This window comes from Leptonychotes weddellii, chromosome 9, assembly GCF_054177405.1.
Source record: "Leptonychotes weddellii isolate Sample4059 chromosome 9, ASM5417740v2, whole genome shotgun sequence".
NCBI classification, from domain to species: domain Eukaryota; kingdom Metazoa; phylum Chordata; class Mammalia; order Carnivora; family Phocidae; genus Leptonychotes; species Leptonychotes weddellii.
Window position 1 is genome coordinate 37,438,045 of NC_138377.1, and position 15,082 is coordinate 37,453,126.

At 43.7% G+C, this 15,082-nt stretch overlaps 2 protein-coding genes across 3 annotated transcripts in view; both read left to right on the forward strand.

Moving 5' to 3' along the window:
• The window catches only part of LOC102729197 (small ribosomal subunit protein uS2-like), a 2,266-nt gene extending 1,142 nt beyond the window's left edge, over positions 1 to 1,124 (forward strand). Inside the window, exon 2 of the mRNA XM_081830456.1 lies at positions 259 to 1,124. Coding sequence (XP_081686582.1) covers positions 259 to 932 — 674 coding nt within the window. The 3' untranslated portion in view covers positions 933 to 1,124. The remainder of the gene's footprint in view (positions 1 to 258) is intronic.
• ARMH4 (armadillo like helical domain containing 4) overlaps positions 1 to 15,082 on the forward strand; it is a 106,039-nt gene that overhangs the window by 73,418 nt on the left and 17,539 nt on the right. The gene's annotated exons all lie outside the window — the stretch shown is intronic.

Below are 15,082 nucleotides of genomic sequence, written 5' to 3' on the forward strand. Positions count from 1 at the left end.
GTTGAATCCACAGATCTGTACCTCTGAAACAAATAATGCAATATATGTTAAGAAAAAAAAAGAAGAAGATAGCAGGAGGGGAAGAATGAAGGGGTGAAATTGGAGGGGGAGACAAACCATGAGAGACGATGGACTCTGAGAAAGAAACTGAGGGTTCTAGAGGGGAGGGGGGTGGGAGGATGGGTTAGCCTGGTGATGGGTATTAAAGAGGGCATGTTCTGCATGGAAAAAAAAAAAAAGAAAGAAAAGAAAACCCACCTGATGTCAGTGTTATATCGTCCAGGAATACTGGCCAGCGAGCTGTGCTGAAATTTGCTGCTGCTACCGGAGCCACTCCTATTGCTGGCCGCTTCACTCCTGGAACCTTCACTAACCAGATCCCAGCAGCCTTCCGGGAGCCAAGACTTCTGGTGGTTACTGATCCCAGGGCTGACCACCAGCCTCTTACAGAGGCGTCCTGTGTTAACCTGCCTACCATTGCTCTGTGTAACACCGACTCTCCTCTGCACCATGTGGACATTGCCATCACTTGCAACAACAAGGGAGCTCACTCAGTGGGTCTGATGTGGGGGATGCTGGCCAGGGAAGTTCTGCGCATGTGTGGCACCATTTCCCGTGAACACCCATGGGGGGTCACGCCTGATCTCTACTTCTACAGAGATCCTGAAGAGATTGAAAAGGAAGAGCAGGCCACTGCTGCAAAGGCTGTGATCCAGGAGGAATTTCAGGGTGAATGGACGGCTCCAGCTCCTGAGTTCACTGCTACTCAGCCTGAAGTCGCAGACTGGTCTGAAGGCGTGCAGGTGCCCTCAGTGCCTATTCAGCAGCTCTCTACTGAAGACTGGAGTGCCCAGCCGGCCACTGAAGACTGGTCTGCAGCTCCCACTGCTCAGGCCACTGAATGGGTAGGAACAACCACTGAGTGGTCTTAAGCTGCTCTTCCACAAAGGCAAACAAAATGGAAATAGAAATGGAAAAGGTTGACGGAAAATAAACAGTTTGTAAAAAAAAAAAAAAAGATAAAGAAATATCGTCTTTTTGAAGAAACCAGACTGTAGCTTTGGAAGGGATAACAGGGGAACCAGGCATGATGTCTGATGGAAATCAACAGTTTCAGTCCTGATTTCAGAAAAGATGGATTCTAAGACAGCCAGTGAGTTTGGCTGAGCAGAGCAGAAATCCAGAAGTGGTTCATGTGTGGTGTTAGACAGGGAAGGTTGTCACCAGTAGGAGGTGGGCTAGAAGTATAAGAATTGGATTCTGGCAGGTAAGGTGCCAGGGTCAACCCTTAGAGGAAGGACTGGTGTAAACCAGGCAGGATTTCAGGGACTCCTTGCCAGTGAGCTGGAACTCAGGGAAGGTCTCTGGTCTTAGACTGAGCAACTGATCAGAATTAGGAGTTTGGGTCTTTGGACTGAGCCTGTTCAGGGCTGAGGAGTAGGGCTGCAAGGGACTGTGGGCCAAGATACTCATGGAGGAACCTCACCAGGTTGGGGTGCAACATGGCATCTGGAATGCAAATTAATTCTAAGCCTTACCAGTGCAGCCAAGGGGCTCAAGCAGGGCCTGTTGGTGCAGGCTTCTTCTGTCATCATTACCTTGGAAACCAAGGAAGGCCAAGGCTGTGTCAGTGGTCCCAGCCGGGAAGACCTGGAGAGGAAGAGAGACAGAGAAAATCAAGCTAATAGATACATAGTTCATCATTGTGACCATTAGGAAAACACATAGAGGAAGTTTGGGAGTCCAGGAACTCTGAAAATATCTTCCCTTTGTGCATTTGCTGTACATATTCTATGCAAACCCCATGGCAGCCCACACACCTTAGAGATAACTTTCTCCCTGGTATTGATTGCTCTGAAGAAGCAGTGGCCTCTTGCAGCTAAAGAAGCATTTGTAAATAATATTCTGACTTGGAAATGCTCCATGTGGTTGCCTTATTGTACATCTCTTAATACAGAATCTCTGGGCACAGGTCTATAGGGATGATCTACAAGATCAATGTCATAGTTGTCCAGTTATTCCTTGCTAGCAATACCTGGATCTAAGACTCACACACGCTGCAGCACCCAGTGATCAAACCACGGTTTTGGAGGAACATCAGCTATGAAGGGGTAAAGATAGTTTCAAAATCTTTATATCCCTACCAGGCCTTCACTGGTGTTTGCTGATGGTGGTCGATTTATCTGTTTGAATTAGGACCAAATTGCCTTCCACAAGCTCTGTGGAGTTAGAATAAAGAGGCAGATTGGTGTAGTGAGAGTACAAAGCCAAGAACAAGCTATTCCCTGTTAGTGACAGTTATGAGGAGACAACAGCAAAGCTGACTCATTAATGCTGCTTTTACTACCCTGTTTAGGAGACTCTAGAGATGAATTACTCAGTCTTTTCAGTGTAGGCACACAAAGTGAAAGAGTGAACAAACTATAGCTCAGGAAAAGTCCACGTAAAGTTGAAATTGTGATCATATTAAATAAGATTCAAAAACTAATCCAATATTGATTAAGATGGACAATAGTCCAATGGACTTAATATAAAGACATTGAAAGCATTTTTCCTTTTTGCAGATTCTAGGACAGTTTTATGTTTTAGTTTGTCTGAATCTCACTTTGTTTTCTGTGTATTGACGACATGGCTTAAAACCATAAACAGCCTCTTGACAGGTCCTGTTACTTACCTTTTCAATTGCTTGAAATCTGTAGCCGTGGTCACAAGGGAGTCAACCGGGCTCTTCAGATATACCAGGGAACTCACACATAATGCAGCATCCAGGGTTTTATATTCTGCGCACATGGAAGGATGCTGCCTTTGGAAAAACGAACCAGAGTATAAAATTTTTCCTATGCATTAATAATTGCTGGCTCTGGTCAAAGCCCATAGACTGTAGCTGGTCATCATTTTCCCATAAACGCCATAGGCAGGGGGAGTTATTGCTTCAGAGGGTTTTGTGGCATATTTTTGGTGAGTGATGTGGTGTGAATTGGTATTTACAGGGTACTTTTGAGATGATTAGTGTCCAAAACATTAGTTGAGTCATTTCCAGTAGTCCCGTTTGGAACCTTCTCTGTAGGTGGCAGCCGAAGAGACATGTTGAATTGACATTCCCTAGACCTGGGCAATGCATACTTAATGGAAGAGGTTGGCCATAAATATTGCCTTTAAAATTAGAGCCCACTCTGTGATGAGATTTAGCATCCTTGCCAGGGCTCTTCTGAAACCTTGCCCCGCTGTCTAGGGTCTGGCAAGGGGTTTGGCAGAGTGGCCTGGCATCTGGCATTTGGCGGGGGCACCTCCAGCATGACCTCCCAGATGGATATGTACCCTGAGAGACATAAAACACCAGAAAGGCCATTAAGGTATTTTATGCAGCTTTCTCCTGTTCCTGAAGACTCTCAGCCTTAAACTGTGCTCATGCAGCTCTCTTCTGATAATCATTTGTATCCTGCAGACCCTTCTCTTTGTGTCTCTAGGATGGGTTACATGCCCATTTCAAACTGTGTGCTCTTTCTGCCCCTCTCCCTGACATTACTCAGCATTTAAAGACTTCTGCTATAGGAATCGGTCCCCTCCTTCATGTGTCCTTAGGGCTTGTCCCAGAGACTCTCCCCAGGTCTCTTTCCATATGGCCAAGGATATAGTATTCCGGTGCTTGCTTCTTTGATTTACTCTAATTTAATTTGTGAGCAAGGCTGCAATGAAAAACAATAGTGGAAAAGAACTGACTTTCCTATCTTTCCCTTCTGGGTGTATTATTAGTACTGTCTCGCTTTGCTGAAGAAGAATGAAGAAGCAGATTTGAACAGGAGAAAGGATGATGACCTTTGGCACTCTAAAGCTCCGCGTGTTTGAGTTTGTGGGTGTACTGTGGCTATTGTATGTTGCTTGTTTAAACTTGCACATGATGCTGTTCCTTCAGAGCAATACAACCTGGATTTCTCCAGCAAACTCTTTTGTTGGGGTCACATAGGTGACAACTGGGTTTTTGTGCATTTGCTGCAGATTGTTAGAGCCGTTTCTTTAAAGATCATCTAGTTCAGGTAACATATTTTACCCCAGAGGATACTTAGGCCCTGAGAAGCTAAATAGCTTGGCCAGAGTTATAACCTGTGAAAATCCCAGCTCTCTTGTCACTGAGTCCTGTGTTTCCGGTCATCACATCTAACTGCCATGCTTATTTCATTCCCTTGATCCCTGTCCATCAACACACACACTCATGTGCACACACACACGCACACACAGGATATGGCATTAAAAAAAATAAAAAAGATTTATTCATTTATTTTAGAAAGAGAGAGTGTGGGGGGAGGGGTAGAGGGAGAGGGGGAGAGAATCCTCAAGCAGATTCTCCCCTGAATATGGAGCCTGATATGGGGCTTGATCCCACTGCCCTGAGACCATGACCCGAGCCAAAATCAAGAGTCCAGTGCTTAACCAACTGAGCCGTGGATATAGCATTTTAGAAAAGACCCCTGGCTTTAGAATCACTCATACTTAGGTTTGCATTCTACTCAACAATAACTACTTATAGACTTGGTTAATTTGTTCTTCTAAGCGTCATTTTTTTCTCATGTGTAAATCAAGGATAATAAGATTTCCAAGCTCCTAGGGTTGTTGTGAGGATTAATTAATTTAATGTGTATGTAAGTTGTTTAACAAATTGGCACCTGATAAGTGCCCAATAACGTGTCTGTCTGTCTGCTCAATAAAATCTTTAACTATAGCTCCCTCCGTGTATACCAGGAACTGAGCTGAGTCAAGGAATTAATGCAAAATGATACTTATTAAAGTAGGAAAGCATCAGACTTCTTATTATAGCTCTTTTATAATTTCATTTAACCTCATTTTGGTTACATTTTATTGGTTATATACCAAGATTGGCTAGGGTGAGGCTGGGTTATGATAACAAAGAGACCCAAAAATAATTCAGTGGTTTAACAAAGAGAGGTTTTTTTTTTTTTTTCTTATGTTAATCCCCATACATTACATCATTAGTTTTAGATGTAGTGTTCCATGATTCATTGTTTGTGCCTAACACCCAGTGCTCCATGCAGAACGTGCCCTCCTCAATACCCACCACCAGGCTAACCCATCCTCCCACCCCCCACCCCTCTAGAACCCTCAGTTTGTTTTTCAGAGTCCATTGTCTCTCATGGTTCGTCTACCCCTCCGATTTCCCCCGCTTCATTCTTCCCCTCCCGCTACCTTCTTCTTCTTCTTCTTTTTTTTTTTTTCTTAACATATATTGCATTATTTGTTTCAGAGGTACAGATCTGAAATTCAACAGTCTGATGCAGGTTATTTCTTAAGTTGGGGCTCTGCATCCACCAGGGTGTGGTTCATGTTGGGGTTGCATTTGTGGGGGATGGGGAAGGGGAGTGTGAAGGAGGCTTGTCTGGACCCCAAAGTCACATGTCACTTCCACTGACATTTCATTGGCAACAACATAGTCCCGAGGCCACCCATAACAGCAAAAAGATAGAAAACTAGGGCAGTGGGGCAGGGTATACCCAGCTATGGTTCCGTTGCTATAGAAGGAGGGGAGAATGGACTTTGGTGGGCAATTAGCAGACTTTGCCTTAGAGCCCAATTCCAGAAAGCCAGTACTGGTGAGGGGGATGTGGCATGGTAGAAGGAGTTAGCAGGTTTCTCTAGTTCTTCCAGGGACTTGCATTGTGACCTTGGCCAAGGGACCTATATCCTTGCACATCTGTTTCCTGGGACCAATGAGCTCCAAGATTCCCTCTAGCCATGTGATACCCGCTCTGACCACCCTGCCTCAAGGGTTCTCTTTCTCTTCCTAAGACTTCTCTCTTCATTGTGTATCTCATGGCCCACAACTCATACAATTTCATTTGTTATAATAAAGCCCTTCACAGGGGCACCTGGGTGGGTGGTACAGTCGGATAAGCGTCCAACTCTTGATTTCGGCTCAGGTCATGATCTCAGGATGGTGAGATTGAGCTCTGTGTCAGGCTCCACGCTGAACGCAGAGTCTGCTTGAGACCCTCTCTCCCTCTCTGCCCCCTCTCCTTGCATGCTCTCTCTCTCTCTCTCAAATAAATAAACAGGGGCGCCTGAGTGGCTCAGTCGTTAAGCGTCTGCCTTCGGCTCAGGTCATGATCCCAGGGTCCTGGGATCGAGCCCCACAACAGGCTCTCTGCTCAGCGGGAGGCCTTCTTCTCCCTCTCCCACTCCCCCTGCTTGTGTTCCCTCTCTCGCTGTATCTCTCTCTGTCAAATAAATAAATAAATAATCTTTAGAAAAAAATTTAAAAAAATAAAAAAATAAACAAATCTTTAAAAAAAAAAAAAGCCCTCACAGCACTTTGCAGGTATCAGAAGATCAAAAAAATCTATGGGTTGGTTGATTGGTTGGTTGATAAATATGAATCATTTGGAGCTCATTGGAAAAAGAAACTATGGATATGAAGGTACTGCAGAATGATTTTCTTTGGGAATGAAGCAGAGCTGAGAGAATAACCTCTAAGGTCTTTTCTGGGCTCACATTTTGTGATTCTGTGACTCAGCAGCTCTTAAGTTGGGAGGAATCCCATCTTAGTTCCCTCTAGTGACATTCCCTCTAAAAGATTTTTATCATCAAGTTGAACTTGATGAGAGTTTCAATCTCCTCCAGTGGCTTCTGCAAGGTCAATTTAATATATATTAAGTGTTAGAAGAAAATACTCTTACCTGTATGAATAGAGCTATATTTTAAAATCCTTTAGCAGTCTTGGTAAGGGTCTGAGTACTCACAAGATGCATGGACATAGAGTTTGCTGAGGTTTTGAATCACATTTTGTACATTTAAATCCTAAAACAAATCCCTCAGAGGTTCACTTTAAAAACAATGTATTAAGCATTTATTCTATAAAAATCTGAGTCTCTGCTATGAGGACGTCTTTCATCAACTTTGTCACTGGTGGGCAGTGACTGAGTGCGAAATAATGTACAGCAGTACTTCTCTAAAGTTCATCGAGCATTTGAGTCATCCAGGGATCTGATCAAAATGCAGATTCTGAATCAGTAGTTGTGTGATTGCACCTGAGATTGTACATTTCTAACAAGCTCCCAGGTGATGCCCTGATGCTGCTGGTCCTTGGGCCAAGCTTTGAGCAAGGAAGTAAGGAATATTACCTGTTAACATGGCACTTTAAAGATGCTCTGCTACTGGTTAAGTATGAGGTAATTATGTTGCCCTACATTAAAGTTATTTGCATATATGGTCCTTTAATACTATAAGATTCTGGGGGCACCTGGGTGGCTTAGGCATCAAACTCTTGATTTTGGCTCAGGTCATGGTCTCAGGTCCGTGGTCTCATGGTCTCATGGTCTCTGTGCTCAGCATGGAGTCTGCTTGTCCTTCTCCCTCTGCTCCTCCCCCACTTAGTTGCTCTCTCTCTCTTTCTCAAATAAATAAATAAATAAAATTGTTTAAAAAAAAAGACTATAAGATTTTGAAACCCAGAAAAGAGCCCTGTTTATTTCACCTCACTTTCTCCTATGAATTTAGCACACTTTCATGTACTTCATAAGCCTTTACAACTATTTGGGTTTTTTGTTTGTTTGTTTTTTAAAGATTTTATTCATTTATTTGAGAGAGATAGTGAGCATGAACAGGGAGGGGAGAGGCAGAGGGAGAAGCAGACTCCCTGCTGAGCAGGGAGCCTGACATGGGACTCAATCCCAGGACCCATGAGATCATGACCTGAGCCGAAGGCAGACGCTTAACTGACTGAGCCACCCAGGTGCCTCTACAACTATTTGTTTAATGAATGATTGAAAAATTGAACTGAATGCTTATTTTGTTCCAAGTAGCGAGTAAAGGATACATATACCTCCTTGACCTGGGACATATTTTGTTGCCTTATCTTTTAGAATTAATAAATGAGAGGAAGCGTGGCCCCATGGAGGGTCAAACTGGAAATATTTTTTCTTATGCTTTATTTCCTCTCTGCAGTGCAGACCGCTGATACATGCATTAGCCCGTGGCTTGGGCGGTCCTCAGGACTCCCGGAAGCCACAGCAGCCATTCAGGTAGAAGACACGCAGCCTTGCATTGCTTTTTCCATTTTGCCATGGCAGCTCCATCAGTGCCTTTCTTGAAATCCAGGTCCAAGGGAAAGGGGCCTCCACGGTGTGACCCAGGATGGGTGGGAAATAATGAGTGTTTTTGGTTGTCCCAGGCCAAACCAGATGAAATGAAAGGACTTAAATGGTGAGGCATGAAAATTATATTTTAATCTAAATTTTCAATGTGGTATTTTTGTGCTCAAACCATCACAAAAATTTCTATGTAACACTGCAGGCCGCTGTAGTCTTACTGGCCAATGAAGTTCCCACAGAATTGCTTTATGAAAAAAACAAAAAAAGAATGTCTTTGCATTTTATGTAGGCAGGAAGCCATATAAGTATAACCTTGTAGGTAGCTGACTCTTCATTGCACATTTCAAGATGGTTTCAAAGCTTTTCATATCACTCAGTTGGTCAACACAGAAATGGAGAGGAGTGGAAAGTGACCTTGATAATGGCACAGTATCTGTGTGTCACTCACCTCCCTATGAGAAGTGAAATGGCTTGTGTGACCGTGACCATGCCAAACTTACTTAGCTCCACCCTCCACCTCACAGGTAGAGTCACAGCTTGGAGTCATCATCACTCACATGCTCTCCCAGACCACGAGCCCTGGGCCAACAGATTCTGTGTCTCGCTTTTCTTACCTGTAAAATGAGGATAGTAGAATAAACACTCCTCGAGAGGCACTAAGTTGCAGTCTTAATTTCTTAGCATCCCAACTCTAAGAAGCCAAATCTTTGTGGCTCTTTAGAGCTTACGGTCTACCATATGATAACATAGGCTCGATTGATAAATCCTGAATGGTATAGGAAAGTGAAAGACATGACATAAAGACACATGCATGATTGTCACAAGAGGATGATGATGTGACTTGCGGCACTTGTAGACAGTCTTTCCCAGCCAAAGTAATAGAAACTTAGGTGAGAATCCCGCAGTGCTAGAGACAACCCAGCATGCTCCCAGACACTGTGACTGTCCTCATGACACCTACATTTTAGTAGGGGGAAGGAGACAGACTTTAATCAAGCAATCACCAGCCTTTAAATTACAATTATGATAAGTACCATGAAGGAGAAGAGTAGGTGGCCAGAGATCTTACAGTAGGGGCAATGACCTGAGGGGGTCAGAGAAGGCTTTCCCAGGCAATGTGTTTGTGAACCTAGAATGTAGGCAAAGATGGAATACTACTCAGCCATCAAAAACCCCAAAATCTTGCCATTTGCAATGACGTGGATGGAACTGGAGGGTATTATGCTAAGCAAAATAAGTCAATCAGAGAAAGACAATTATCATATGATCTCACTGATATGTGGAATTTAAGGAACAAAACAGAGGATCATAGGGGAAGAGAGGAAAAAATAAAACAAGATGAAACCAGAGAGGGAGACAAACCATAAGAGACCCTTAATCATAGGAAACAAACTGAGGGTTGCTGGAGGGGAGGGGAGTAGGGGGATGGGGTAACTGGGTAATGGACATTAAGGAGGGCCCACGATGTAATGAGCACTGGGTGTTATATAAGACTGATGAATCACTAACCTCTACCTCTGAAACCAATAATACATTAAATGTTAATTAATTGAATTTAAATAAAAAATGAAAAAAAAAGATTGTAGGCAAAGAGGAGTAGAGGTTGAGATAGAAGGATTTCAGGCAAAGGAAATGGGTTCGTGAAGCCTGGAGGCAAGAAGTATTTGAGGACTAGAATGAAGGCCAGTGTGCCTGGGGTTAAGAGGAAGCATGTGGTGGCTGGTGAATCAAACAGGGACCAAGTCCTGCCAAGACCTTGCTGCCAGGACAAGGATTCAGGATTTCATGACATGGGTCCTAGGAAGCCATAGAAGGGTTTGAATGTGCTATCTGAATTTTAAAGGCATCACTCTGGCTATAAGATGTCTTGTAAGGAAAGCTACACAAGGGGTGGAAATGGAGTAGAGGAGAAGCAAGAACAGGTGCAAGGACACCAGGGAGGAGCTTGTCACCATAGATTGGGTGGGAGGAACAGTGGCTCTTATTGGAATAGGGAGGAAGTGGATGGACTCAAGATTAACTGAAGAGGTAGAGTCAAAAGGTCTTGGTGATTGGATCTTGGGATGGAGGCAGGGGAAGTGTTAGAGGGGACTCATTAGTTTTTGGCTGATGCAGTTGGGTGGGTAGTGGTGTCATTACCGAGACAGGAAGACCAGGGGAGGACTTAAGTTAGGGGTACAGTAGGGGTGGGAAGGGGAAGAGATCATGAGTTAAATTTTGGGTGCATGAGAGACACTAGAAGGAGAGATAATGTTTGGAGCTTAGAGGAGAGGCTGAATTTGAGCTACATATTTTATAGTCTTCCACATTGGATGGCAACTGATGCCATACGAGTAGATGCTAATGCCTAGGGAGCAAGTTTAGAGGGAGAAGGGTAATGGCCTGGAACAGAGAAACTTTAATAATTCAAAGGTGAGGTAGAGTAGGTCAAACCCCCAAAGGAGGCTGAAGAGGAGTAAAGAGATAAGTGAGAAGTGTGGTGTCACAGAAGGTAAGGAAAGGACTGTTTCAAGATGGAGGGAGTGGCCGACTGAGGGAATATGGCAGCGTAGTAGACAAACAAGCCCACAAACAACAACCTGAAAACATTTTGCTAAAAAGCCCTGAAGTCAAGAGGCAGTTCAAATCAAGAACTTACAGAGTACCCCCACGAACCTGGCTTTTTTCCGTCTTCCTCCTTCATAAAATGGGGATGGCACTGGAGTTGTTCTGAAAACTGCACGAGATGTTTGCAAAATATTTAACACAGACCTGGCACCCTGTCGGTGTACAGTAGACGTTAGCCAAAGTGATAATGAGCAAAGGAATATGGTCTTCCTTGGAATGAACCCAATTTGAGTAAAGCAACCAAGAGCTCTACACCAGTCTCTGAAGACCTTGGAGAAGGGTCTATTTGCTCCTTCCCCTTTCCACATGGCTGCATCTGCAGGGTTAGATAGTGTCGTACTAACAGCATTTGCCTTGCCAGTTGGAAAATCGAAGCACGGAGGTTAAGGCCATCTGGAAAGTGCTCCACTTGAAGCCAACGAGTTAGTAGGTGAATGCCATGCTGTGGGACCTGGGATGTGCACTGTAGACAAATTCCTGAGAAATCCGGGTTTGAGTCTGTTGTTTTTGTTTATCTATATGAGAATAGAGATGGATACAAAAGCTTTTATCAAAAATACTTCTGGGTAGAATCATTCACCCCCTGAACCAGAGGGGAACATCTGCATCATAAGGGGAACATTAACTCAGATTCAGGGTCAGGATTCAATAGCTGAGACTTAAAAAAGCAAATGTTGCTTCTATTCTGAGCTTGAGTGGAGGTGCCTGAGCTATTAGAAGGGTGAGCTTGCTATGTGGCACCTCAGGTCTCTGAGCCATTCACTTCGACAATCCTCAGAGGGAAGGGAGACCCCCCTCCCACCAACCCCGAGTTTCTGTAGTAGTAAAAATACTCCTTAAGGGATGCCTTCATTCAGTATTTGTGACCGTCTTTGCCACCATGGGGACTTCACTGCTTGTCATATTAATTCTCACTAAGAATTAAGTCTTCCCTGTGAGATTGTAAGCTCCTTGAAGGCAGGAACTGGGTCCTGATCATCTCTGTACCCGCCGTCCAGCAAGCACCTGGTCACAGAAGAAGCCCAATAATTGTTGAAATGAATCAACACAGAGACTTTGTGTAGGTTTATCAGGTTTAAAACATTTGGTTCTTCTGGGCCTACATCTTTCCTTCTACTTGTAAAATAGATGCTTTTGGTGCAGAAACCATCAAATATAAAACTCAGTGCTGACACAGACGGAGAGAGAAGCTCTTTGGAAAAAAATGTGAAATGTGAGTGTCTATGATTATGACATTTTTTTATAGCTCAGAAACAAGTATATCTTGCAGCCAGGAAAGATCATCTATTCTCTACGGCATGGTCTTTGATTTTGCGTAAGTTTCTTTCTCTCTCATCAGCAAGGCTTAATGCTATTTTGATCGTAAGTCCAGTAGGTTGGTTTTCTTATTTATGAAGTAAAAGTTTTAATTATGGGCACAAAGCATTTCAAGTTGCATTTGAATGGCTTTCTCTCTTCTTACTCCATGTCAGTCACTTAAAAAGATTATTTTCCTCTGCACTCCCTTCTCAAGCTTCCGAACGTCATAGGTCTCCTGCATCTTTCTCCTCTTGCTTATGTGCTTATGTTCTTTTAATTTGCCTTTAGTTCTTCTCATTCCCAACATTTTCTTTCTGATTTGTTCTTGTTCCCTTCAAAAAAAAATTGCCCCTCACATTAGAAAAAGTGCCAAGATCTCTCCAGAAGCCGACAGGCATAAAGTGCTGACCGCCACGGTGAACGGATATTCAGATACTTTGAAGGGCAGAAGAAGACCATATTGGTCAGTATAGAGGGATATCGTTTATCATTATGACACAAACCCAGTTTTAGACAGCCTCCTATTCTTTATGTCCAAATAAGGTTTTTGAAAAGCAGACCATTCACCGGAGTAGGGCAGTCCTTTAATCTTCGTGCTTCACTTCTGACGGAGTCTATGGCAACTTGATGTAGCTTGATGTCTTTGTATTTTTAGAATGAGAGAAGTATCTATTAGTTAGCAAAATTCATTTAAATACCTGGCAGATGACACGATAAAGATGCAGGTGTGTTTGAGGACGAAGCCTTGGGTTTTCCCTGTTGTGAGCTTTTGTGACTTTAACTTTCCAGAGAGTGTCACTTTGACCTCTCTTGTGAGGAGTCCTCTTGGGCAACGTGGATAAGTTTGTACTCAGCTGACTGGCGCTCCTTTTTACAGGATTCTACTGGAGCTAAAAAGGTGACTGTTACAGCTTCCTCCCGATCACACCCAAGGCTGCAGACGTTTTCCTTTTCGGCTTAGAGAATATGTCTAAGTTCCGCCTGCCTCTGCTTCAGACCTGCTCACTCATCCGGTTTCCTTGGTTTCTGTTCTGTTGGTAGCCGCCCAGATTTTTCTACTTTACCTCGCTTTTCTGGATGGATGCCTATTCAGGTGGTTTGCCTGGCTTTTTGACTTGGTGAGTCCCTAAGGCCCCCTTTCCCTGTGCAGCTTCCCACCCCTCAGTCAAGCTCCTAATGACTGCAACTCTTGCCAGCCTGGATCCATTGATTCGGATTCCTACTTACTCGTTGGGAATAGAGAGAAATCTTGGAGTGCAAATACCTCCCTTGAAAAGTATATATAGTTAGTGGTGAAGAACATAGGCTCTGGATCCAGACTTTCTGGGTTCAACTCCTGGGTCTGCCCCTTATGAGCTGTGTGATCTTGGGCAAATTGCTTACCATCTCTTGCCCAGTTCTGTTGTCTGCACAATGGAAATAATGGTTGTATCTACCATACCCGGTTACTATGAAGAGTAAACAAGCTAGTCTTTATTGTGAACTTAGAACAGTGTGTCTGTTATGTAGTAAGCACAGTATAGTATTAACTATTACCAAGAGTTTGAAGTCAACATTCACTGAATTCTGACCCTGCCAGGAAGAAGGCAAATGGATTAGACCAGTGTTTATCAAAGAGAGGTCCACAAGTTTACTATGAGAAATTTTAAATCTTGTGCTTACATTTGGATAAGAATGTGAACACCTCAGGATAAAGATATTTTAGGTTATTTTTTTTTTTAAGATTTTATTTATTCATTTGAGACACAGCGATACAGATAGAGAGAGAGAGAGAGAGAGAGCATGAGCAGGGGGAAAGGGAGAGGGAGAGGGAGAAGCAGGCTTCCCGCTGAGCCAGGAGCCTGATGTGGGGCTCAATCCCAGGACCCTGGGACCATAACCCAAGCCGAAGGCAGACGCTTAACCGTCTGAGTCACCCAGGCGCCCTCATATTTTAGGTTATTTAGATGACTCCTTATAGCTGAGGATGTGTGTGATTGGAAAGCCTGCATTTGCATTGTGTTTATGATCACATCCTCATGCGGTGAAGGCCGTGACATTGAGGCAGGCTGCAGGAAGGCAGGCCTGATCCTGGCTCTTGGAGAGAACAGGGGAGGGGAATCGAGTCTCCTACGACACATGTGGCCTGAGCATGCCACACTGGCGGGGACCGGTTCTGTGGCAGTCAGCGACTGGTGGGGTCGTTGTGGATTTTCTTCGGATTCTCATTTAATTTGTGAACTTGTTTTAGTTTTATAGTCATACAAAAGAGCTATCAGGATTAGGGGTTTATATCTAGACCTAGGTTTTCATTTAAGTAACATTCTAATAAAAACTTGTTAGCACCGGAGGATCATAAGCCTTTTTGTCTTGTAAGAAGGGTCTGCCCATATATTCTTCAAACCTGAGAAAGATTAGGCTCTCGTGATTCCCAAATGCCAGTTCACAAATTGTGCTAGTTAGGTTACCAAAAAAAAAAAAAAAGGGCTGGGGGAGATGTGTGCGGGAACCTGTTAGAAATATAACTCTTGGGCTGTGTCCTGGAGCTGCTGGCCTGGGCCTGTGAATTTGTATTTTTGCTGAGTTATCAGGTCATTCTGTTGAGTAACAGGTTGGGGCCTTTTTGGAGCTAAAGACCTCTCAATATTCTTCATAGTCCTAGGATCTTAGAATTAAGGGTCTTCGTCTTCCAAATTGAGATAATCATACGTGTCCCTGTCTTGCTGCACAAGGGAAGAGTGAGAATTAATGAGGCAATTTTATAAGTGTTCTTGGAAGAAAAGTACCATTAAAGTATAATATATCAAGGTCAGAATTGAGCTAGATCATCTCAGCATGCAAATTGTTCCATAGGAACAAAGAGGTGACTCAGGGCCTTAGCATCATCAGCAGGCTGATTTTTGCTACCAGGGATCCAGTTTCTAAAAATGTTGGTCCATCTTCGGCATGGGATCAAGCCCCGTGAAACCTGGGTGCGTTAATGTGAGATTTAAATCAGTAACATGGTGGCAGCAGAGGCAGGGAGGCTGGAGGGACAGGTCTGTGGTAAGAAGCCCTATGCTTATTTATATTAGTTTCTTGGGCTGCCATAACAAAGT